Genomic DNA, 26811 nt, shown 5'->3' with positions numbered 1-26811 from the left:
GATTCTTTCCAAAACATTCTTCTAGAGGTGTCTTCCATTGACTGTCTTCATTTATTCCTTTCCTTGGCTTCCTTTATGTCATCTAATTCAAAACTAACTCTACCCAAAATGACTATTGAAGGTCCTTCTCTCTCAATATACTCAGCCCCATATTGACTATTATAGTCCTATATTTGATGCTGTGTCCATTGCATTATATGCTTCTTGATCTTGGTCTATCTACAATACCTATGGTCTCTATCAATGTAAACTCCCCACCTCTATCAGTTCATAGTACCTTCAATTTTGGGCGAATCTCACATTCTGCAGTGTAACCTATTCGCTGGCTTTTGTAGTTGGTAACATGTTCCGTGTGGGAATATATTTTTGGTCCTACATGATTACTTTTCAAAATTTTGGGAATGGTAACATCTTAAATCTTTTATGCTATTATGTTCATCTAAGAAGTAAGAAGCAACTTAAATAGTAGCAATCAAGGGATCACCTTTTAAAATTGCAAGAACGAATTCCTATAATCTCTCCTCAAATTATTGTGATCATAATTACCTCACGATAATTCCTCAATGTAATCCCTCCCCATAAATGTGTATATCCATGTAATTAATTGTCATCATTAATGAATGTGAGGGAATCTTGTGGGCATGAGACCATGGATGGAAAAATGCACCAACTGTAATAGTTTTTGTGGCCTAAGTTCTGGCCAGAATTGGGAATAGATTTCAATGTTTCTTGTCTTCCATACAACACCTAGAACTAGATATCCAAAGGGAAAATCTCTCATGCCACAGTCTTGAGGCATCTTTCTCCGCCCATATGATCATTATGCTAACCCTAGACAGGCCTTCCTCCTCTACCATTTTAGAATCATTGCATCTACACCCCATCTACATAATATTATTTTGACCAAAAAAATGACCACATCTTTGTTGAAAACTATCTACGATGGAGGATCATTTTCTTCCAAAAGTATTATTGGAGGCCTAAGGAAACTAGAAGGAGCCGACTACTTCCTCCTTCATGACACCAAAGAAATAAAGAGCAATGCAATACAATGTGTGATGAGTGCACATGGATGTAGCCTAGTATGTGCAATAGTTTTGGAGGAAGCAATAAAGAAGAAGCTATCACCAATCAAGTCTTTGCCACTAGAAGTGCAAAGGATCTTTCAAAAGACAAGCTAAAGGTAGATGTTGCAGATTGTGTGGTAAGAGTGATTCCTTAGAAAAGGATTGCTTTAGTCTTAAACCTTATGTTATTTGTGGAAAAACTAGCGCTTAGAAAAAGAATATCTTTCCAATAAGAACTTTACCAATGTTGTTGACTCAAGGGAGTCATTTTGTATAAACCCTCTATATTACGTGTGTTCAATGCCTATTTGTTAAATCCCTTCTCTCATTAATAAAACGCACAAGTTTTCAATACAAATCTATTAAAATTTTCCAAAATGATTTTAAACACTCCCTTATGTACATTAACTTTTGTAGAATGTAGAAATAAAAAAAAATCTTTCTATTGAACTCAAGTGATACGCTTACATATAATGAGCACCTCCCCCCCCTCCTATTATTGAAAAAGAAAACTTGTGTAATTGATGATTGAACTTTTCAATCCAAGTTGTATGTATGACCTAATCCTATGTTTGTCTCTACCCTAGGGACCCCATAATTGGCATGATAAACTAGAGCAAAAAATGCACCTAGATTTGTCATTGAAACCATGAGGAAATTCATTGATGGCATGTTTGTTGGATAAAGGTCTTGCTCATGCATTGATGTCTGCACAAAGTATATTTGCAATCGTGTGCATTTGAGAATGGTGTGAGAGATAGCGTGTTTGGAGTGTGTGAAGGTTTAAGTGAGCTTTGAAAGTGGATAGGGTCAAGATTGAGTGATGTAAGTGATCAAACACTAAGTGTGAGAGAAGCAATGATGAGTGAGAGAGAGAGAGAGAGAGAGAGAGAGAGAGAGAGAGAGAGAGAGAGAGAGAGAGAGAGAGCTCTCTGGAGCTCTCTCTCTCTCTCTCTCTCTCTCTCTGTGTGTCTATCTATCTCATCATTGCTTATCTCACACTCAATGTTTGATCACTTACATCACTAAATCTTAGCCCTATCCACTTTCAAAGGTCACTTAAACCTTCACACACTCCAAACACTCTCTCTCTCTCTCTCTCTCTCTCTCTCTCTCTCTCTCTCTCTGCGCACGTATTCACCATGAAGATCTTCCATCCCCTTTAGGTAGGGTGCCTCTACTCATATAGCTCCAAGTTTATATATAAAATTTATAATATGACAAACTTCATTGTTGTAGTGGTATATCATCACAAATTGGGTGAGAGGCTGTGAGATCAATTTTTGTAGGTCCAATGGGAAAGGTGAGTGCCTTGTAGAATAGGTGGGAATTTCCAACCTCAAAAAATAGGGTGGCCCTTTTATGGTTGCTCTTTCTTGAAAAAAAATGGAAGCTTTAGCAAGTCACCCTATTTGGCAAAATGGGTGGCCTTATAATATTGCCGCCGTGAAATGAAAAATGGTGACAAAAGGGCAACCACCTTGTCTACCCCTACATCGTGTCTCATGGGGCAACTTAAGGTTGCCCTTTGGACTATTAACATTTGTAGTGAAAGGAACCCTATGACAATTCACAACAACAATCACAAGAACCTGCATGAGGATGAGAAGATTTTAAAGAAAGACACAAGGAAAAAACACATTCTTCGCATGGTGATTGTTTGATTCTATGTCAAGGTATCTTTATTGACAAAAACATGGAATTGACAAGTATTTGCCGGTGTATAGAAGATTTAATGGACATCGAGTTGCCAATAACAACAAGATTAATTAACAAATATAGAAATGAAGTAAAAGCTCGAGAAATGGTAGATGTGTGAAAGATTATAAATGTTTATCCTAGTTGATTGTGTGCATATTTTGTAGTCACAAATGATTGCTTTGAAAGTGTATATAACTTGCTTGGTCAAGAGCCCAAATTCTAAGCATTATTTTCTAGATCTTGTTCACAGGACTAGCCATTGGAAGCTTATGAAGGAATGTGCAAAATTAGTAAGAAATAAGCATTGATCGTGTATGCTAACTAATTAATCTCATAATTGACCTATGTCAATTACTTTGTGTACGCACCTAGTTGAATGAGGATACATATAAATAAAAATGACAAGCTTACTTCTCGCATTTATGTCCCTTGTTATCTCACCCTTTGGACCCTTTGCCAAGTTTCTCTTATAAGGCCAAAGCCTCTTGCTAGAACTCTGAGAGTTCAAGATATGGACCTAGTATGACTTGAGCATTGAACCCTTGAAAGATGTGAACTCATGACTTGAGAGATTTGGAACCCAACGTTGAAACCACTCCGAACTACGTGGGGCGAGCTCAAACCTACACAATGGCCCACCAAGGATTGTAGTTTCGACCAATGCTTACAACTGATTTTGGTGTACTTTACATGTTATGCAAATGAGTGTGTGTATTGACAACCGATGGGATTTAAGTTAGACAAGCATGTGCCTATTCCGAGCCAATTGTTCTTTGGGTCCTGGAAGGAGCATGCCATCATTTACGACCCGTTGGACACTGGTCACTGGTGTCGGTGACTGAAGCTGATTCAGACGCTCGCTTGCAAGATACACACTAGTACAAACCCCTTACTTTCCGTGCGAGTTGTCAAGTTCCACATTTTTACTATATAACCGAAGTTTCGAGCGCTTCCCATACTGCCCAGTGCCAACTGCCTTACTGCGCACAAATCCCTCTCTCTCACACAATCATTCACCAATGCCGTATTCTCAAACACTTTTGGACTTATAGCTCTCACGAGCAAACACAGTGACCACTGCTCCAGCGCGAGCTAGCACCTAGCAGCTACACCCACTCAAACACCTACACACCCACACGAACTGTACACCTCCCGGCCCCAGTCGTTCTAACTTCTAATCACGGGACGCAATCCACCCGTACTCCCAATCCAGCTTCACATCACTGATTGCCTCCAGCCCTAGTACCAAAGCAACCTATTGACTCATCGCAGGGGCCAGCGTAGTAGGGTACGCTCGTGATCCTCCAGGTTTTGTGGAACAGTCTCCGGTCTATGATCTATCTACTTATTTGGGTTTTGGGGAAATTTTGGCTATCAATTGTTATCCGCATCTGGACACTGCGGTTTTCCAGTTTCTACTTCCAAGTATCATCAATCTCCGGAAACGAAAGTAGAACCCAATTCTAATACGTTTACGTTCTCGAAACATGGAAAACACCGTCCAAGCGACGAGGTAGAATTTGCCAAAAGAAAATTTCTCTTTACTGATGGGGGGTCGTCCAAATTCCAATTCAACATCCATTCTATATCAAGAAATCCAGCTTTATTCTATGGGCAATGCATGCCATCGATCGATTCTCCGTGTGATTACAAAATTCGATTTCCTCTAACTGCACATCCACGACTTGCTTCGCGAGTCATGTTGTCCTGCTACGGCTCTTTTGAAGTCTCTGTACAAGAAGTATGTGCACCAACGTAGCCGTAAAGAGGCAGTCGTTAACTTCATTACAGGCGGTTTTGTGAGGAACGATCCCGATTGATCTGCACCACACCCACAAGAGAACCGTGTTAATCCCCTTACCTCGTCTGTAGTAGACATCTCTAAATAGAATTGCCTGCAAACGAGACCATCCGAATAGCTGGACCTCTGACTGTATCAGACTCATTTGTCTTTAAAACATTGTGATTTCCATGCTTTGGAGAAAGACTCAACAGACCTCGTTCCTTCTCGAATCTCAATCTCGATTCTGTGCTCCTTCGAAATAGTCGCCCTTGCGGTTAGAAGAAACGGAATACCTGTGAAAGAAATTAAAGTGATCCAGAGTTAAGAAACGCTCTTATAATTATTATTTTTAAAGATTTACTACCATCCTAAATTACCTGAGTTATCCCGGAAGGGTTCTCAACAGAAGCGCATAGCCGGTAAAAGATTGTAGTTTTGAGGAAGATGCTTCTCTCTGCACACATAAGATTTCTGAGTACTTTGCGTTCTTGCATTATTCACGGCTACCTACGATTGCGCCAAAATTCAGCAAACAAGAAAAGTACTTCCGGAGGGCTTACTTTAGTGTTGTCAGACAAAGTGTATCTTCCCGACCTTCACTTGTGTGGAGATCCCCAGCTCCTTCAGAAGGGAGCCAGCTCTCTAGAATCTGCATTTCCCGCAGTTTACACCATAAAAAGCAGGAATTCGAAATTGTAAAACTCGCCAGGGGCACATATAAATGGCAACATATAACCTTTGCCGGGCTCATCAGTCTTCATACAGTGTTACAGTAGTACCTGCAATTGTCACAATAATTAAGGAAGCAATTCTTCTACTTCCACCTTAGCACTCTTTAATAGTAATGAATCCTTTAGCTTTTGGCGGCTCCACGCTTCCACCTCCGCAGAAAAGACAGCATAGACAGGTCTGTGGTCTGAAAATCTCGCTTCACCTCGTACGTATGCAAGCTGTTTTAGGCCATTTCCATACCAGAGTATCCTATCGCACCTTCACATAAACAATGTACGGGTGAACAGAACAAACCATAGAAACTTATCATTTACTGCAGGGTGTTCACACAATTTCAACAATATAATTAGCCAACGTGATCGATCCATGGCTTCAACTTACCACGCTGGTGTCCGTCGCTTTTCTCCTCGCTTCAATTTTTCTAAAGCATAACAGTCAGAATTAGCCCTATACTTGTATGTCGGTGCAAAGAAGATTTCGCCTTCATGCCAACCACGAAATACACGGCCTGCTTTACGCTGAATATGAAGCTGCAAAGAATGTATAACCACATGGTGATCAAAGCCCATTCTTGACAAGGCACTGCCATCTATTCAAAAGCGCAAGGTGATAATCCTCATGCTTACCTGGTCTCTTTCCAAGAGGGCATTCCAGTCTTCCCTCGCAAGAAGGGATCGTGTGACACTTGGAGAAAGAGCTAAACGATAATTGAGATCCCCGAGCCAGATGATACGACTGCATATTGCAAGTTGATCAAAGCTATGAAAACTTTCGATAGCAATATCAAATTACGAACTTGGAAGTTGCGTAGCCTAGCAGAAATCCTTCAGGTAGAATGCTTTACCGAGCGGAAAATTAGCGTGACATAGACAGAAAAACATAATCTTTGTACTTACTCGTGCTCTAAGATGGTCTCTGGAAGGCCCATTCCGGCCAGGTCATTGGAACGACGAAATTGGGTCCGCTTCAGTATTTCTGTAACATCAGCATTCCTCCGGATCTCATCCCCATCCTTTTGGCCAGAGGTCAGGTGGCTGCAGACGAAACAGAAACTGGTTTGATGGAGACACATGCTGATGGAAATCGAGCCCTGCATGGTAGAAACCGATGTCTGCTCAGGGAAGGCCTATGAAAGAAAGAACGACGCCGAGAAAAACGGAAAATTTGTAGTGCAATCCTGTGATCAAGAGAGACGAAATAGGATAGAAGACCAAAGCGAACAAATTACAAGATCACTGGCATGTCTCTGTACAGATATCTCCAATTAGTTTGCTCTTCGTAGGGAATTATAGAGCTAACCTTGTTGCCGAGATATCCCATGAGGCCACATCCAACACATGACACTTTCAAATGGCGAACATGCCGTCGAATATCTCCTCTCACCCAAACTGATAAAAATATACCGACCATCTGCTTGCTTGCGATCAGAGTGTAACGTGACCTATTTTGACTAGGCCCGTATGGAATGGACGTGCTAAAGATCGAAGATAGGAGCGAAGTAGGAGCCTGTGGCTTTTCGTGTGGACTGATTGCGGCCCTTTCACCGCTTTCAAAGGCTTTCACCGGTTTGCCACTGTAAGTTCTGTGGGCTGAGCCGATGAATTCCGGCTCATGGAAATGATTCTCGCCTTTGTGATAGCTATTCCATTCGAAAGGCTCTTCTGCCTTACTGAAAGATGCGATCTCCACGCCTAAGTATTCCAAGCTGTCGCTGAAATCTGTTGTCTCTCGCCACAGCGATGAAGGGGTGCTGCAGCTCCTCCTAAAGCTATTGCAAGAAGTGTTGTTTAATGTGTGCCGAATGAGATGTAACCATCTCGCCGCTGGTACGTTATTCTCAACACCGAGAACGTTTCCTGCATTCAGTGGAACTACTTCCTGGAACCTGCAAAAGTAGATTCATACGCAGGCTTGACAGTTACTGCACCCAATTGTTGCTCCGTTATATTGACAGGTTTCATGGATAGTGGTCTTACCCGATGACGTAAATATCAGCAGGCTCGACGTTAAATCCCAGCCATTCTTCTATGTCCATCTTATCGTTGGGAGTTCTTCCTCCAACATTCCAGGTGCCAACGAAGATCCTAGTGACAGAAGCAGGGGAAAAGATACACCGGACCGGAATCAGCACAATTGCTCGTTCTGGAGGTGTTGGATAAATGACGGAATTAACATTTTGGCTCACCGGAACTGATGTTTGTCAGTGAACTGATGTTTGAAGATATCAGCATCCATTGCCATCAGCGCTGCAGAGGAATGCCTAGGCTGCTGACCTGTGGATCGTTCATGGTAAAGTCCGATTGTTACCCCTCGGACGCTAGAAGTATGCAGACTAGAATTCCAAATCTATTGCCGCGTACCTGCAGAGGTTGAACGACAAAATTCAAAATTATCCGTTGCCGAGCAGCTGTACCGTCTCTCAAAACTCTGCTCCAATGAATCTGCAATGCCATGATATCGCTTCAGAAAAGTGTGCCTGAAGCATTCATGTTTGCCATTCCTTTCTTTCTACACATTTCAAGCAAAGACTCATCAGCAAAGAGCCATGAACTCAAGACAAATCGTCAAGAAACCTTCGTCGTCGATATCGCTTTCCATATCGTCGATCTCATCAGCCTTGAAATCGTCCCCTCTTTGTTTTCGACTCAGCCACTTCTTAATGGATAACTTCGACCAGAACTGAAGGTACAAGCCGTCGACCGAGGAAAACATTCATGAACTGATTAGGCATGTTGCTGATGAGAAGCACGAGTTTTTTGTAAAACCAAGAGAATGCAAATGAGAAAAGTAGATAAAGTTCTAAATACCTTGCCACGGCGCTTCTTTTCTGTAAGCCTCATCTTTAAACAAACTCATCCGATAGCGGATCAACGACGTACCATGTCATCCAACTCTCTTTGAATGCATTTAGGTGCTTCATGCGAAGTTTCCAAAGGAAAGGAGTCGCCTGTTCCTGAGGCATTCACCTTTGGAGCGGCGCTCATAGCAACAACTGTTTAATCATCGATCCATCCTGTTCACCTTTTGTCGACATGTTCGTACATTACAATAGGCGCTGTCCGCTACACCCATTCGGGTTTCCTCCTTTGCACATTTTCTCCTCCTGAAAGATACGTGATTGGCAGGCTCTTCAATCTTTTACCGGGGCGGAACAACTTTGCGATTGCTACAAGCAGAGAATGGTTTTGCAGAGAAATGGAACTGCGGGCCTGTTTTGGCCCATTCAAACAATTTACTGAATGTGCAATTACGATGAATTTACGCCTGTGGCTTACCATCCTTCTTGTAGAAGTCGACCTGAATATGAACCACCAACTGAATTAAGGAAATCCGATTAACGCAACGCGTGAAAGACTCGATCACGCCAGACTGGCATCGGTCCCGTGGGTTGTTAGTTGCGGGTCACTCACAAGCCACGTCGTGAAAGCAACTCTGGACTGTATATTCGTTTCGCGCGGAGACAAGGCAGCGTGAAACAGGATCCAGCAAACCAAGGAAGACGTTAGGTACAAAGACTAATGTGTTGATCATCCGTGATGCTAAATGGGGGACAGTAACGAGGGGATGAAGAGGACGATGAGAGGAAGGTTTGGAGCGTCGGTAGAGACGGAGGGAAGTCGCCAGCGGTAGAGGACAAGGGGACGAAGCAGGAGAGCGCTACGGAGAGTTGCAAGGAGCTATGCGGGGTAGAGAGGAAGGGGACGAAAGCTGCAAGGAGAGGACGGAAGATTGCATGGAGAATTGAGGAGATGGAAGAGACAGAGGTGGGAAGCAAGATGAAGCGAGGAAGAAGCAAGCAGAAGGAAGACGATTGGTAAGTGCAATTGCAAGCAAGAACTAGAGGAAAGCAAAAGGGAAAGGAAAGGGGAGGGTGGAGGGACAGAAAAGCAACAAGAAGCAAAGCACAAGAGAAGATGAAGAAGAAGATGGAACGAGTAGGGTAGAAGGGAAGGCAACAGGCCAAGGATTGATTCTGAATTCCTCAGAAACTTCAAAAACAAAGAAGAAAAGAAGAAGCCGCAGAACAGATTACAGACGGAAATGGACGGACCTCACGGACACATTGAACGCCTGCGTATCTCCGAGACAGACGGTTTAACCACCCCTGGTTAAATTCCACCTTAAAGGCTCATGGGATTTGGAAAGACAGGCTCTCGTGCGGTAGCCTAGAGAGAGAAACCTCAACAACCATCCCATGCACATCCATCCCAATGCCCAGTGCCCACCATCCCCATCCATCATCTTACCCCCATCCGATGCTCATTAACTCTTGCTGTCGGGATTGTCGCCCCATTCAATTGTTTTCAGTCGCCCTTCACCGGCTGCTCCGGTGGCCGATGCTTCCTGTTGCCGGCGACAACATGGAGACAAATCCTGCAGTGGGCTGCGCCCCCGGGCCCGGCCACCTCCCCCGCTGCCCGTCCCCCCCCCCCCCCCCAACGGTCCGTCCATGGCCCGCCCCCCGTGCACGCGCCGGCCGTTTCATTTTACCTCTGGCTCGATCCCTCCTCCAGCTCACTGCCCCCCACTCCCGAATGTTTCCTCGGAGACGGGCTCCGACGTGGTTTTCCCCCCTTGCAAAGTTGCGACCAACTACCCCAATAATCAATTGGAACTTGGAACTCTCACCTTGGCATTTCGAGCTTTCTCACCTTGGACGCTCACATTCCTATTTTCAAATTCTACGCACTTACATGACATAGGGAACCCATATTTGCATTACATGTAGGGAAACATTCTAGGGCTGCCATCCTTTCATAATATTTTACCACGTTTTGGTGTTGGTCAATGTACCTTCAAGAATTCACTTAAACTTTGTTTCCAAGGCATACATAAGCATGCATGAAACTTAGTTTCTATCCTTTCCTTTCAACTCAGAATGTTTACTAGACAACCCCAACCTACCTTTCATAAGCATCTCATCAAGGCCCGAGGTCGGCCAGAATTAAATCTGGACCGTCTGAGGAAAGCTAATTCCTATGCAGAAAACGGTGTCGAATACCCTACTGTAAAAACCCGCCGGAAAAAAAACTAACCACCAAATGACACGTATACAATTCCATAAATTAACTAACTGACAAAACAAAATTCCACCGAACATGTAATCAAATACAAATAAAACTAACCAATCAAAAACTAACACATTCTTAAATCTGACAACAAATTACAGAAAACACTAAATATTATACTTTGATTATAAGTCTGTTATCTCCAACAACCGGTAACAATTAGAGCCAACACCAAAAACGACAGATTCAGCAAAATTAACCACAACTAACATAAACATCTGTTACCTCCAATGAACGGTAACAACTATAGTCAACGCCAAAATGGTGGATACAACAAAATTAACAACAACTAGCATAAACTATCATCGCTACTTCTTCTTCTTCTCAGAACTAAGAACATCAGGAGAATGCCCGTAGAAATGAAAAACACAATCTTTGAAAGATCCAGCAATACTGTAGCTCGAAGAACAAGCACCACCACCAGCACGATTTGCTATAGAATCATATTCATCAAGACAACACCGAACTAACTCTTGCAAAAAATCATCATCTTCTTCCTAAGCTTCATCAAAATCAAACACCTCCTTAAAGCTTTTCACACCACCTCCAACAAGAACCGGTCCACCAAAACCTCCACCAGATGAAACTACAACTGGAATAGAATCTACAGATGGAACAGAACCACCAACGTCCCCAACACCAACAGAAATGCCGCCAAAGTCCCCCATAGCAAGTCCACCCGAACCGCCAGATGATATAGTAGTCGAATCACCAGATGAAATACCAGCAAAACCACCAGATGAAACATCACCACAAAACTCAGCACCACCAGTAGAAAAAATTGAACCACCACCAACAGAAACTCCTTCACAAACAGCAGAAGCTCCACTAGAACAAAGAGAACCAATCGATAAAGATCCAGAACCAAGCGAGGCAATAGAATCAACCCTGCAAAGAATCAAAGGAAATACAGAACCAGCTACAGTAGTAGTAACATATCCAATAGAACAAGATCTTGAACCAACTAAACCAATCAAACCAACAAAATCAACCCTGCAAAGAACCGAAGCAACTCCAGAAATAGCTCCAGCACTAGTAATAGAAACAACAGCGGGATAAAGCACCTAATTCGACTCTAGCAACACCTTCTGCAAGAGAAAGAGCTCCACCACCATCAACAAATTCACCAACAACAACGGCATCAACTCCAACAACAACAGTACACTTCCCAAAACCAGAAACCAACTTGAACGCCATCAAGATTTTCATTGTCAGAAAAAGCATCAACACCTGGATAAATAATAGCCAAAGGACGAGCCGCATCCACACTAGAAATAATAGTAGAAATGCGAACCTGATCATCCACCACCTCATTAGGAAAAAAGGGATCTCATTTTGGGGCCCCGTAAGAAATTCGCTATTTTCTCTTTTATCTCTTCTAAAATGTGGAAAAAGCAATAAAATACGGATATCTGTCAGTTTAGGACCACAGGTGTGTCAATCCAGGGAGGAATAAAAAAGTCCTTTCAAATAATTGAGAAGACGCTGCATTAAACTCTCCATATAAATTCTCTCTCCATATAGATCCCGCATCTCTTTGGACAGCGACCTCTCATAAAGAACCCATCACGCCATCACTAATCCATTTTTTTCAAATATTTGAATGGTTATCGTGAAAGATTAGATGAGTTTTATAAAAAGCAAACAAGATTAACAACCAACCCTCACAAAATGGCTGTATGCAACCATGCTGTTGAAGAAGAACCTCAAAAGAAGCAACTACATCATTTACATATTGATTTAGAAAAAAAATATGCACCGCTAGAGAAAAGAGGAAAGGTTCCACTGTGAATGCTAGGCTCCCAACATATCGACTTATGGTGCGATGGACAGATTTACCCAAAATGTCCATTTAGAAATTCGAGCCCTCCATTTTCTAGTCCAACAATGCTATTGAGGTTTGTGGATGACGGGAACAATGGAATGTATGGATACATTTCGACTCAACATTCAACTATGGAAATGTATAAGACATTGTATGTCCGGGAAAGAATGGAGAAGGACCAAGAAATGTCGATAAATTCAGACTTGAAAGCACAGCTGCAAAGGGAAATCGAAGAGCATTCAAAGACAAAGAATGAGCTAAGGAGATCAAGAATGAAGAGAACCGTTCTTGGAGAGAGACGACGAAGCAAGAGAATTCGAAACATTGTGCAGTTGAAAGCTGGCATTGGAGGATGTAACCGCAGAGTACAAAAAGCAAGGTAAGAGCTCGGTGGGGTCACTATGTATAAACCCTCTATATCACGTGCATTCAAGGCCTATATTTAAAGTCCCTTATCTGTAAAAACTTTCATTAATAAAATGTACCCCTTTTCTATACAAATCTGTAAATTTTTTTCAAAACTATTTTAAATAGTCCCTTATGTATATTTATTTCTGTAAATTTTAGAAATAAAAAAAATCCTTCTGTTGAACTCACGTGATAGGGTTACATATGATGAGTGACCCCTCCGAGGGTAAGAGTACATCTTATTCAGCCATTGTATTTGTATATGTGTAGACCTGCCTTGCAACAAAATATGTAATATTGCAAAGTTTAATGGTTGCAGGGAAATTTTAGGACCTGAGAAAGAAAACATTGATCCTAATTTAATTCCCGTCAAACAAATGAAGGGTTTAGTCTCCACTTTTGTTGCAAAGAACATGATGGAGGAAAAGAAGTTTAAGAAGGTAAAACGTGAAGTGCTTGAAGACTTTGTATCGAAAAGTAAAGCTGATGTCACGAAAATTCAAGAGACTCTTGATGTGAGCAGAAAGGGATATGCTTCAATATTTAGAGTTATGTCATCGACATTAAAAGATCAACGGATAGAAGTGTGTTGTTTCCAAACCAACACAAGGGTGGAAGGAACGAGGTCATCTCAACAAAGAAATTGATAAGTTTATTGGACAGTACTTTCATATCAAAAGTGTATATGAAAGTGAAAAGGGAAGCACTACATATAATGCTTGGAATAATATTTTTGTAGATCTTGAACAATTGCAAAGACTTATGGTTGAGTTCTAGAGTATCACATTTGAAGAATGTAAAGGAGTTTTGAAGTTTGTTGTGAAGCTCGATGAGTGTGAAATCGTCAAGGAAAAAAAGATAGAGAGAGTTTCTATCACTTTGATGAATCGAGCACTTGATCAATCGATCAAAAGTTTAGTTCAAAGTACTTCAGTATCCAATCAAAAAAGCACGTATGGTGGTTCAGCGCATTTGAGGTATGTAAACTATCGCCTTCTAAATTAGTCTTTGCTCAAAATGTAATAAATTATATATATATATCTTATCTTGCAAACCTCTGGTTTTAAATTACAGGTGAAGACTGAGGACCATGCAGTACTTTATTGGGTATTTCGTCAAAGAGATATACCATCAATTTTCAAGAGTCAAGTCCAAGGATGCCATCTTCATGTTCTAGTGATGGGCAATTTTCAAATTAAATGGCATATGGCAGGTGACCTGAACACATTGAAGTGTATGTTCAATAATATAAGCAAAGGGGGTAACTCAAAATCTCCTTGCTTGTATTGCAACGAACCAACACATGTCCTAGATTCTAAATGGTGGAAAGATCACTTAACAGAGATAAAGTAGATAAAAATTTCAAAGTAGTTCTTCAGATCCCATTATGCAATGTTCACATTTTTACATTGCATGCATTATGTAGGATCATTGAGAAACTTGTTTTCCTATATATTGGATTTGCATGGAAACTTTGCCCTAAGAGCAGAAGAAAAGAGGCACTAAAATTGTTAGAAGCAGTGCTATCGGAAATTGGTCTCCATGGAGGAGATGTACATATTACAAAGGATCTTTAAAAATCTACAAATGGAAAAGATGTTCCTATCAAGCCATCTATTGGTGGAGTAAAGGCTAGAAGATTTCTGTCTCATCCAGAGGATAAATAAATAAATGGCAGTAAAACAACATACGTATCAAGGATAAAGTATAACTTGTGGAGAAAAGTCCACAATGCTGTCAAAGAACATCAAGCAGATGGATTGGCAAGAGATGTCAAGGCAGAAGTGTGGAAATGCTTAGATTAACTTTTTGTTTTCTGTGACCAAGCCACCTTTAGCAAAAATGATCAACAAACATTTGAAGAAGCGGTAAAGAGTTTTGGAAAGGCAATGAAAGAGGCTTGGACAACATGTAACATCACTCATTACATGGTAAGAACAATATCCTATTTTTGTGCATGTTTTTTTTAATAGCAAACAATCTTAAATTTATATAGTCTAATGCCCACTTGCCCATGTATCAAAACAGCATACTCCTTTCTTTGTAAAAAAATATGGATGCCCTGCAATTTGGTCCACACAGGAAATGGAGAAATCACACTACATGGCACGAAATGCATTCTTTAGACATACACAACATTTTAAAGGAAAATAGAAAGACAATAGTTTAAAACAAGTATTCCAATGGTTCTAGAAAGACAATAGTTTAAAAGAAGTGTTCCAATGGTTCTATCGAGGAATACTACAAAGACTTCAAGCCAAGAAGAAAGTTAACACATCACAGGTTAAGCTAGCTTTCAGGTTGGCTCAAAAGGAAAGAAGGAGGCAGATTTTGGAGAACTCAAATGTAGCACAAAGACATGCTCAGTGGAGACACTCAAAGATATTTATAAACCACAAATGGGTCGATAGAAGCTAAGTGCTAAACCTTGATCATCAATTGGTGTCATCAAATGTAAATTTTTTTTTTTGCAATGACCAAGACTTGGATCTTTTATTCATAAGAAGTCATTGTATGCAACCATTGAAATATTTAAAATGTACTAGTTACATATATTTCTATTTCAAAATGTACATTGTTTTTGTCACAAATACACATAAACATAACTAAGGCATTCTAAAATGACAGTGTTCTGACAATTCAACCTTACTTCTATCTTGTAAAATATGCAATGCCATACAGGCTATCCTTCCAATGGTTTACCAACTTTGCTTGGAATCTTTCTTTTGACTTTGATTGGAGACCTTTTTTTCTTGAGTTGAGGAGCAAGTGAACTCTTCTCATCTTGTTGTTGTGCTCGCAGTTTTTGCTCTTCAACTAATTTGTCGGAATGAGAAAGGCTTGATAGTTTACCAAGCCCAGGAATTCTACTTCCAGCCGCCCTCAGGAGGAATGTGTCATCTTCAACGAACAACTGCCATATGCAAAACACACTTCAATTTAAAACAAACCAATCAAATTGCATATCTAAACTCCAAATGCAAGAAAGGTAGGTTCCTTACCTCAATATTCTCATCTTTCTCTAGTATATCATCATTAAACAAGGAGATACCTATTTCCTCCTTCCCCTCGGAGCTATCACTGATATCCAAGCTTGTTGTGATGTTCATTCGTGCTTGGGTTTCCTGTAAGATTGTCTCATCCACCTCTTCATACATTTTTGCTTGCTCAAAATAGATGGACAATGCTTCCAAAGCATCGAATTTGTCCTCCAGCTCTAACAAAGGTCGTCCTCAATCCTTACTTCCTTGTCAACCCTACAAGATTGTGCAATAAGGGCAATTGCATAATCTTCTCTCAAATTAAATAGGCACTGTACATCATACAACAAGACATACTCTTTTCCCTCAATATTGAATGAGGGAAGAATGGGCATAGTGAGGTCAGAGTTCTTAGCCTCAACATCATCCACTATGACAGCATTTCTTAGGGTCTCGTTTTTTAAGGCCACTAGGTCCAACGCTGCAACTGCAAGCTCTTCCTCTGTTGGGTTGATCTTCTCTTCCACTTCTGGTAGATCTGATTTTTCCTCTGTTTCTTCTTCCTCATCACTATCCTTTGGGTCCTCAACTGATCCATCACCATAGTGTACATACATGGCAAATGCAAGTGCCTCTTCAAGTATCTTGCAATTGCCCTTGTGTACAGTGCATATTCCCTTGTGGCAGTCTTCAAAACTATCAAACACCTTGTGCATTTGATACCTCATCCTGTCGTTTGCAGTAATGTCTTTGACATGTACAAAAGTCTTGTTGTTAACTTTTAATCCTTCAACTGTGTAAGCTTGTGGAAGGATTCATACATCTCTCCAAGAAAATCCTTGTGCTGTGTCAGAAGAGACTACAAATCGAGCTCCTTATTGAACATATCATGGTATTTGTGATAGTACAGTTGGCATTCTGACTTCTGTAGGAATTCAAAGAGCTATAGTTGGGGTGACTTCTTTTCCTCGTTCTCCTTTCCCTTACCAACTGATTGTCCACCTTTGTCTGAACCCTTGTCATTTGGCTTTCTTCTCTTCACTGCATCATACAAAATCAAAAAATGAGTCTTGCACATATAGCTAAAAAGAAACAGAAGCACTCATATAGAAATTCTTACTAGAAGATTCCTCCTCCTTTACAGCATTAGCTGAGAGGTCAATGGTCTTCCTAACAGGTCTTGGTGCATCACCTACATCACCTAGATGGTTAGCTCCTCCTCTTTGAATGTTTGCAGAAAAACACGATATGACTGTCTTTATAATTAAATAGACTGAAATCGCATTTTCTAGCAAAAAGTCCTATTAATGCAAAAACGTCATGTCCAGAGAAAATTCATGTGAATCTGCAAGATAGTTGTCTTGATCATTCAAAAGATGAAGCAAATGACTACTAGCTGATGCAATTGAATTAGAGAGATGAAGAAGACAATTGGAAAGGTAGATCAAGACTGTGGTGTATTTAAGTACCTGTATCCTTTCTCTCCATGGATTTTGCATAAGTATAGGTAGATGGGGATGATGATGGGAAAAAAGTAAGGTCTAAAGTATTGTCCAGATGAAGATGAGAAAGAAGATGAAGATTCAAAACTGTTGAATGGATGGAGAAAAGTGAAGATAAGAGGAGATGGCAGAGATTTCTATTCAAGTCATACTTGTCAGCCACACATGCCAAAATTGGTCTTCATGGTCTCTCTGATTTTTGTTCATCGTTGGTTTCCTTCCTTTGTTGCAGCCACTCCTCTAGTTTTATCTTCCTCCCTACAGGCTTGTGATAGATAACCTCAACAACTCTATTACCCTGACCCAATATAGCTCCAGGTCCTTCCCTCAAACCCACTACAACTCTATCTCAACCCATCAAGCTGACACCCATCAAACTGTTATCCACACTGACCCACTACAGCTCAAGATACATCAAGCTGACAACCATCAAGCTGGCACCCATCAAGCTCTTCTCAAGCCGATACATACTAATAAGGTTAGTACCTTTTGCTAGAAAATGCGATATTCATGTTTCTTCAGGAAAACTGCTCCAAATCACATTTTTAATAAAGCTATTCTCTATGTGTTGTGTCACTGGCACCTAAGGAAGAGGTCTACACAACCACAAATCAAAAAACACTACTCTCCTCAAATATAGTAGATTCCTAAGTGGTATATATGATTACCTGGACTTGTTCTATCCATGGCTAGCCCTGGTGACTTGTCTGTGGCTCTTGCACAGGTGCAGTAAGGGGGGGGGGGGAATTTTAGGGGATGATGGGAGTAAGGGGGGGAGGGGGGGTGTTGAAGGGATGATGGGAGTAAGGGGGGGGGATGATGGTAGTGATGCAAGGTAAGGATGTGGTGTAGGGATGGAGGAGAGTGTAGATCAAAACTGCTACAAGGATGGAGAAAAGTGTAGATAAGGGGAAAGGGCATAGTTTTCAATGCATGTGACACATCTGTCTTGTCAGCCACACGTGTGGAAAATGGTCTTCTAGGTACCTGTGCATTTATTTCCCCATGATCGCTTGCACACATTTTGAGACAAAACCGCCTCTAAGTAGAGTTACCCTTCATTTCATCCCTATCTCTAGTTTCAGTTGCCACCAACCTCACTACCTCACCAACTCCAGCTCCAACTTCACTACCTCACCACCTCCAACTCCAACCTCGCCACCTCTAGCTCCAACCTCACCAGCTCTAGCTCCAACCTCACTACCTCACCACCTCCATCATAGAGTCCCACTGCAGCTCCAACTCCAACCTCACTAGCTCCACCACCCATTGCAGCTCTAGCCACAACCACCCCAACTCCATCTCACACCTCTCCAACTCCAGCTCGAGCTCTACACACAAGCCCAAGTAAGCACATCCCATCTGTAATCTAGGGTTTAGGAGGATGGTGGAGTACAATTGATTGATTAGATTGGGCTTAAGCAAAATTTGCTCAAAAACGCGATTTGAGCTCTTTCTTTGTTTTTCTCTTCCATATTGTGTTTTCTAGCAAAAAGTCCTTCCTCTTGATGCAAAACTATCATGTCCAGACAAGTTCAAGTAAATGCCTAATAGCTGCTGATGCAGTAGAATTAGATAGATCAAGACTGTGGCTTTTGCACAAGTATAGGTAGGTGGGGCTAATGATGGGAGAAAACACATGCCAAAACTAGTCTTCAGTACTATATTTAGAGTATCTAGTGATTGCATGCACCTATTTTTAGACCAGGCTTTTCAGAGTATCATTCATTTTGTCCTCCCTTCAAGGTTGTGCACACCTAGCATGTTTTGCTAATAAACGCGATATAGGGTGTTTTTATGGAAAAGAGCCTCAAATTGCGTTTTCTAGAAAAAAATGTTATCCTCTATGGACCAAGTACTGGAACCTAAGAAAAGATGAGGTCTACACAATCATATATCAAGAAATCACTACTGCAAAAAAATCTAGCAGATAACTAAGTGGTAGAATGAGTACTCGAATTTTTTCTATCCATGACTGGCCCTGATGACTTGTTTGTGGCTCTTGCACAGGTGCACCAAGGGTGGGGGTGGGGCTGGGGGTGGGGGGGGATGATGATTGGTGGGGGTGGGGGGGGATGATGATGGCAATGATGCAGATCAAAACTGCTAGAGGTATGGAAGAAAGTGTAGATCAGAACTGCTAGAGGGATGGAGAAAGTGTACATAAGAGGTAAAGGCACAATTTCCAATGAATGTCACATTTATCTTTTCAGCCACACGTGTGGAAAATCGTCTTCTAGGTTCCTGTGCATTCATTGTTTGCACAGATTTTGAGACAAAACCCCCTCTAAATAGAGCTACCCTTCATTTCATCCCTACCTCTAGTTTCAGTTACCTCCAACCTCACCACCTCTAGCTCCAACCTCACTACCTCACCACCTCCATCACAGAGTCCCACTGTAGGTCCAGCCACAATCTCCCTAGGTACACACAAGCCTAGGTAAGCAATCTGTCACAAGTCATTGGTTTTTTGTTAGTAAGGTGAAATGACCATTCCATAGCTTTCTCTCAAAGGCACTCTATGAGTTGTTTATATGAGCACATCTCATCTGCATTGTAGGGTTTAGGAGGATGGTAGAGTCCAAACTGATTGATTAGAGTAGCCTTTAGTATATTTGCTCAAAAATGCGTTTTGAGCTTGTTCTTTTTTTTTCTCTTCCATATTGCATTTTCTAGAAAAATTTTAGCATGCTGGGTGCTCCTAGGGTATGTCCAAAAACATTTGCTGAAAAACGCGATTTCAGCCTTTTCTCTATCTTTTTATACCATATCGTGTTTTCAAGCAAACTCTTAGGTTGCTGATTTCCTTGTGATGTTTGGGTTTTTTTTCAAGAAGAAGAGCAAAATATACTATGGCAAGAACCAATGCAACAGCCAGAAGGAAAAGAAAAGGACTTGACATTGCAGGGGCTGCCACAGCTCCATTTAGGTCTAAATCTTCAAAGAAGGGGAAGCCTGTGCACATGCTAGCAAGGAACAGGAAGAAAAGAGTGAGCCAAAGCATATCTATCCTGATGGAGATCAAGAAGGCTCAGAAAGCCATAGGATATGCAGTACCCATGGCACCATTCTAGAGGCTAGTTAGGGTAGTATGCATGAACTAGCATGTGGAGTTTAGATGGCAAATGATTGCACTACTTGCTCTCCAAGAAGCTGCTGAAGAGTGGCTCATAGAGTTTTTCATGGACACCATGATGGTAGCAGCACATGCACATAGGGTCACCATCATGAAGAAAGACATACAAACACTTGTCAGGGTCAGATATAGATATGACAAGATCTTTAATGTAGAGGATTGGGATGATCTAAAAATGAGAGATATCTTGTTGATACCTCCACCCAGGAAATCTAAAGATGATGGATTCAAGGTTGTAGAGGTGTTCCACCAACTTCATACCAGAGGCAAGGTTGCCTATGAAGAGTCCCTTAGGGAAAGAGTCAAAGAAACAGTGTCTGTCTTGCAATCCCAGACATTAGTGAGGATGGTGCAAATTCAGCAGAAGCTCCTACAACTTGGACCAAGGATCAGAGTATCCATCCAGATTGTGAATGATGACATGACCTGGGACTTGACAGAAGATTGCATCATGGCTTTAGCACAGAAAGAAAAACATGTGACTTGCACAATCATGCTTGTAGCTCTATAGTAAGTATATCTTCTATGTCAATTGTGTTTATGCCTTTGTAGCATTCAGTTTTTCATAAGCTAAGTGAAGTTATTTTTTGTAGTTTTGTGAAGAGTCACATCCACCAAAGCCTTCAGCACTTTGTGTATATAGCTGATCCAGCTATATCTTTCAAGCTGAAAGATAACAAGACATCAACCAAAAGCATCTCCAAGTGATTTCATTTTTGTAATTTGGATGTGGTTGATATGATTCTCCTCCCATATTGCTCAGAGTATGTTCCCTGACCTTTTCGACTACTACCCTCTGTTGTCAAAATCCTGATTGTTTAAATTAAATTTACACCCTCTTGGTCTAGTCCCTCATGTTATTTCTTTCTCTTGTAGCAATCATTGGAGTTTAGTACATATAGATGTACAATAAAAGCTATGCTATACATTCAACTCCTTAAAGGGTACCCACCAGGATTTGGAATTGTAAGTCCGTCATTGCCTAGACTTTTTCTCTAAAACACGATTTTCAAGTTTTCTCTTGAAAAGTCAACCATATCGCATTTATTTGTTTTGCAAGTGTGTGAATTTTATAATTTCTTGCCCTTCATTCCCATTGCAGTTGTCTCAAAAGACTAATGGATGCACTGGACCTCCGTGATCCAAAGTTAAAGATGTTAGATTTAGCTTACCCAATGTCATTGCAGGTACAGTAATCATTGTTACTTATCTTTATCTCCCTCTTATTTTTGCACTCTTCATAGTCCAATATACAACTTAGATTTCTATTTTGATAAAACAGAGACCACAACAAGAGGATCCTTTCTCCTATGGATGGAGGACTCTCATCAGTGCCAAATATATGATGGACACATACTTTTCAGAGAAAGAGCATGAATTTGTGAGTGCTTTCATTGCATACTATTTGAGAAGTTCTAAATTTAATGCATTAATATAAAAATATTGAAAACATTCTTTGTTTTTATTGTAGATGAAAGAGGATAGTTTTGGCTCCAAATATGTACATAGCTTCATAGCAAAGACAATTCTGAAGCTGCTAGAGCACTCTTCCCCTTGTTTAGCACCAGACCAACCAGTCCATATAGGAGAGGGCTCAAAAGGCACTGAGGAACTTCGAGTTGAACAAGAGACTCAGAATGACCCAGGCACTAGCAATCTAGAAGACATTCTAGAAGGTGTCGGTGTTGATGAGCTGCTTGATCTTTTCCAAAAGCCCGAGCCTATGCACGAGGAGGTAGGGACATCAAAGCAGTATGAGGCCGAGCCCGAGCCCATGGACAAGGAGACAGGGATTTTTAGCAATATGTAACTGTATTATGCAAATGTAAAGAGAATCAAATTAGGAGAAACACAAGGTGGTCAAATTAGGAGAAACATAGGGTGGAAACCAACTTAGTTTCCTATTGTTCAAAATGAATGAAAATTCTTTATGGATATTGTTCTCAATCTCCATAATAATATCATTGTGTAACTGATAGACAGTGCAGCATTGTCCCAGTGAGATGGATGTTAGAAGGATGTCATTCTCGATAACATTGATTTCAATTATTGGACCTGATGACCTCTCGTCTTGGTCCTTGCCACAAGTTTTATGCCTATCATCCTGCTGTGTTTATAGTAAAAAGAAAAAAAAAAGTTTTGCGAGGCAATCATGTACTTAATGTTGATGGAGTTACGAGCAACCTCTTAATACACATTGTTGGCCACCATTCTATCCCAACTATTATCCAAAATTTTAGAATTGGAACTTCATCATGCCCTTTTGCTCTAAAATTCAACATGGTTTTACAAACTTTAACTGGATAATCTTGAAAAAGTTCTACAAAAACTGTAAGTGGCATGAAAACGTTGATTTTAACTATCCTAGTAGCAATATTTGGTTTCAAGGAATGTTGTACTTCCAAAAATAGTTTGGCTCTGTAGGATTCTATGATGCTGCCATCAGGGACTGACCAATCAACTGTATTCCACGCTGGGAGATCTTCCTTTTTTAATAAATCGTGTGAGTGAGCATTGTCCATCAATTGGATAAAAGTGATCATAAAAAAATATACCCGATTCAGCCAAGGTTGTTAATTTTCTACCTCTATACTATAGCTCCCCAATAGCACCATGTAAAGCATCAAAGAATCCCAGTATGCACTCGACTACTTCGTATGATGAGGGATATATATCTAAACAAAAACAAAGAGACTGTCTGTCATCGAAAGAAGCAAATATTTCATTTCAAGTATTTCATTACACAAATACACTTACAATTGGGTCTATAGTGTGGAAGATAAGCAGGATGATCTCGTAATACAAGTTCGCGGTGCATGTAGACATGTTGTATCTGAACCTCTCTGACCCAACTTGTGCCTTCCTTTTTTACTCTGAAATCTTTCACTTTGCCCTTCCAAGAAGCCAAAAAAGTGTTAGTTGATTACTACTTTCTCCACTTGTTGGGTTGCATTAGAACCCAATCTCCTTTCGCCACTGCTATCCTTTTCCAGCTACCATCCACATTCACAGTATTGGAAACTTCTACACATGAGATTAGTGAGGTAGGTCTTCGTGGCGGCAAAGAGATACTTTGTACATCCACATCTTCGCCAGGTAGAGCAACAAACCACTTCCTAGTGGCACAACCAAAGTTTTTGGTTGCCATCTGAAATCCTCACTCTAATACCTGCGAAGTCAAAGAAACACACATTAAAATAGTAAGACATTAACAAAAATGAACGAAATTGAGAAAAAGCGAATTCATAAACGATGAAAGGAGCTTATTGTCTTCAAAGTTTGAGAGCATCACAACAACAGTGATGCAATGAGGAATGCTTGTGAAAGAGAGAATGGAATGGCTCGTCATTGGTGAAAGTAGAGGAATGGTGCTAGAGAACAAGAGAAAGTGGATGGTTGTTTTGGGTCACCACATGGGAAGGTTTCAAAATGGATCTTTGTTTAGATTTTGGGTCCACATCTCTTGATGCGATAGGCTAACCATAAAAGAATCAAAAACAAATCTTCTTATTAATGCCACACGCTTGTAACAACATAAAGTACTATTTTCTTTTTCATATTTTTGCCTATTTTTGTAAAATTTCTACATTACGTTGAACTTCTCCTCATTGGTTGAGAGACATTTTTTCAAAACTCTAAAAGGCCCCAAAATGAGCTCCCTTTTTTCCTAATGCAACACCATCAATAGCCCGAGAATAATTTGCCATGCAATCACTTAAAGCAGACTCATAAGTCCTTTGCTTTCGAAACTCATCATAAGGACACTCAGTCAGACTCTCACATGCAATCATCTGTACATCATCAATTGCCTCATATTTCTGAAACGAACTCACACATCTATGCCCTAAAAACTTTGTAGCAACCTCCACAGGAACACCAGTGAATGATAAACGACTGAACACAGTGCTCCTTAAACTCTTATTCGTGAATTTACCCTTCTCACCACCACCCATTGTATTTAGTATTAAAAAGACCAAACCCTTCAAAGTCTTGACACCAACATGTTTCCTATTATATCACACCTACAACACAACAAAAAATTAGACAACAGAATAATAAAAACACAGTACGAGAGTTGTCAATAGGTTGCAAGAGAAAACTTACCACAATACGAGGGTTGTTGATAGGTTGCAAGAAAACATACAAAAGATTAGCATCCCCATCTACCACAGGTGGCATATGGTGCATCAACTGATCATACGTGAACACAAAGTCCTTATCGTAGCCCGTCAATGACCTATGAAGATGCTCAGCCCTATACCGCTTCAACGACATTGCTTGATTCTTCATCAGCCTCTCCTCAAATTTGCAAAAGACCAAAAAACACACAAATTAGCAAAACAAACATTCATACAATAACAAATAAACATAAAAAACACAATATAAAAATACTTACTAAACAAACTCTCCCATAGCATCCCACCCATGCACAAATTGACCACGCTCAATACAATAAAGCTCAGAACTGCCCCTCACTGCAAACTAAAGCAGCAAAAAAACGCAAAGCGTTTTTAAAGACCCGAGGATGAAAAGAAATAAAATCAACATCGCTTAGAACCAACAATTCATCTTTCAGTCTCACTCTTCTTCGTCAGTTGCAATCCATCCGCACGAGCAAAACTATTCATCGCACTTGTCAATGGAGACCGAGCCTTAACGAATAAAGGATTTTTGTAAATGTCAAAAGGAACCTCTACAATACCTGTAGCAGCAACTCTACCATCCTAAAACCTACGAAGTATCTGATTGAAAGATTTGAACAATGCTACCAGAGTCGCTGGTGGATATAGACCACCAGACCCTTTCTTCTTGCAAACCTAAAGTAAAAACCTAGTCAACATATCGACAAAAACCTTGAGATCCAACTCCTCGATAGGAACCGAGACATCAAGACACTCCATGGACCGCCAAGCATCAAACCGAACATGTGCCTAATTATTCTTGTCGGAACTACAATTGCGACCACCCTCCTCGACTTCTCTTTCCAAGTTCTCATCAAGAGGTTATGAAATTGTCTTCAAAATACTAGCCAAAATACTTTACAACTATTTTCAAAATACTAGCCAAGGATTTTTTTCTCTATACAACTTCACAAAGTTTACACAAGATTGAGTACATATGTCAAAATTATCCTAGGATATGGAAGACATCTAGCTTATATTCATATAATTTTATGAGATGTGAATCACATTTTGGCATCCTTCATGAATATGTATAGATTACATTCCATAAAGCATCACTATCTAGCAAAAATGTTAGGATCTACAAGTGTTAAAAATCCTAATACCATTATGCAAAAGGTGCACTTGGAACTACAATAAAACATAATTTTGATCTATGCTTGATTTTGAATACTAATATATGTTTAATATCTTCCCCCTTCAAATGAAAAATAAAAAATCCATTAGTATTAGTAATTCCCCCCTCCCCCCCCAATAATTTGATCTACCAATGCTCCCCTTCCTCGTGGGGAACCCCCCCCTCTTCTCTCTCTCTCTCTCTCTCTCTCTCTCTCTCTCTCTCTCTCTCTCTCGCATGGCTCCTCGTGCAACCTCTCTTCCAACCCCCTCCTCACCATCTCTCACTCCCCCTCCATATTCCACTCCCCATCCTCTCTCTTGTCAGCAACCCCCTCACCATCTCTCCTTCCCCCTCTTCACCCTTCCTACTCCAACACCTCTCTTCCATCTTATCGCTTAGCCCCCTCTCTCTCTCCCTGCCCTTCCATGTTCCACTTCCACCCTCTTTGCTCATCACCCTCATTTCTCCACCTCAACTCCAACCCTCTTGTTTCTCCTCTATTTCTCCACCTCAGTGAGCCTCCCCTCTCTTGTTTCTCCACTTCACTCTCTCAACCTCATTGAGCCTCCCCTCTCTCCTAATTCTCCATTCCCTTTTCCTTTCCATCACTCAAGTCCCATTCTATCCCCCCCCATATTCCCTCCCCTTGTCCTCTCATCTACCCTATACTCCCCTTTCCCCTCCCACTAAATTAGGTTTGGTTAGGCTATGATAAACTAGGCTAGGTTAGAAAATCCTCCACTGGGCTTGGTAATTATCTACTCCTCAAGAAAATAGAAAATCTTGTGCTTAGAATCATGCTTTTGATTTTGAACATCGATACATGCTCATTCTATGGCGGAGCCTTATTGTAACTCCACATCCCTAACAATACACATTCCTTGCCTTTCCTTTTATTTTCTAGGGATATACAGTTGCACCTTGCACTTTGGCTAAAGCCTTAGATATGGAATCTATCCAATCTCGAGAATTCCTATGAAATATTCTTGACCATATCCCATTTACCATATATACACTTCAATCAAGCTTTTGTAATAAGTCCCCTATCTTGCACAAAATGAAAATTCCATATTTATTATTTTGGGAAGCAAAGTGGAGGGAGAAAATGAACTAGAATCAAGCTAATACCAACTTGTACAACCTTCATTATAGTGGCAATCACAACATTCTTTTGTTTTGAAGTTCTTCCCATTAAAAATTGTAAATTTCCCTATTTTTCAATGCATCATATCCTTGTAGTCAAAGATTGTAACTACATTGTTTGAAAGGAGTTTCAAACAATTGTAATATACAGAAGCTTTATAAA

The 26811-nt window shown here is 40.6% G+C and overlaps 1 protein-coding gene across 1 annotated transcript; it reads right to left on the bottom strand.

Moving 5' to 3' along the window:
• Positions 1-4371: 4371 nt before the first annotated feature.
• On the bottom strand, positions 4372-8129 carry LOC147880722 (type I inositol polyphosphate 5-phosphatase 4-like). Its single transcript, XM_087370757.1, has 14 exons — positions 8091-8129; positions 7857-7962; positions 7644-7724; positions 7469-7556; positions 7260-7367; positions 6583-7168; positions 6180-6373; positions 5910-6018; positions 5665-5813; positions 5331-5541; positions 5112-5200; positions 4929-5005; positions 4766-4844; positions 4372-4589 (listed from the first exon to the last, which is right to left on the bottom strand). Exons 1-10 carry the CDS (start codon positions 8121-8123, stop codon positions 5349-5351), a joined length of 1647 nt encoding a protein of 548 aa, XP_087226883.1. The 5' UTR covers positions 8124-8129; the 3' UTR covers positions 4372-4589; positions 4766-4844; positions 4929-5005; positions 5112-5200; positions 5331-5348.
• Between the last annotated feature and the right edge of the window lie 18682 nt (positions 8130-26811).

The sequence above is a fragment of the Dipteris shenzhenensis genome, chromosome 32, assembly GCF_047967505.1.
Source record: "Dipteris shenzhenensis isolate YYH24624 ecotype China chromosome 32, Dip_SZ_1.0, whole genome shotgun sequence".
Lineage (NCBI taxonomy): Eukaryota > Viridiplantae > Streptophyta > Polypodiopsida > Gleicheniales > Dipteridaceae > Dipteris > Dipteris shenzhenensis.
The sequence above is the reverse complement of the archived record's forward strand: the minus strand, read 5'-3'. Positions and strand labels throughout refer to the sequence as shown.

Bases quoted from the DNA above. Each gene is read 5' to 3' on its own strand.
- LOC147880722 (XM_087370757.1), bottom strand. From the start codon at position 8,123: ATGAGGCTTACAGAAAAGAAGCGCCGTGGCAAG. The intron at 7,963-8,090 runs GTATTTAGAACT...TTGTACCTTCAG, and splicing joins AAAAGAAGCGCCGTGGCAAG to TTCTGGTCGAAGTTATCCAT. The intron at 7,368-7,468 runs GTGAGCCAAAAT...TTCTGTCACTAG, and splicing joins ACTGACAAACATCAGTTCCG to GATCTTCGTTGGCACCTGGA.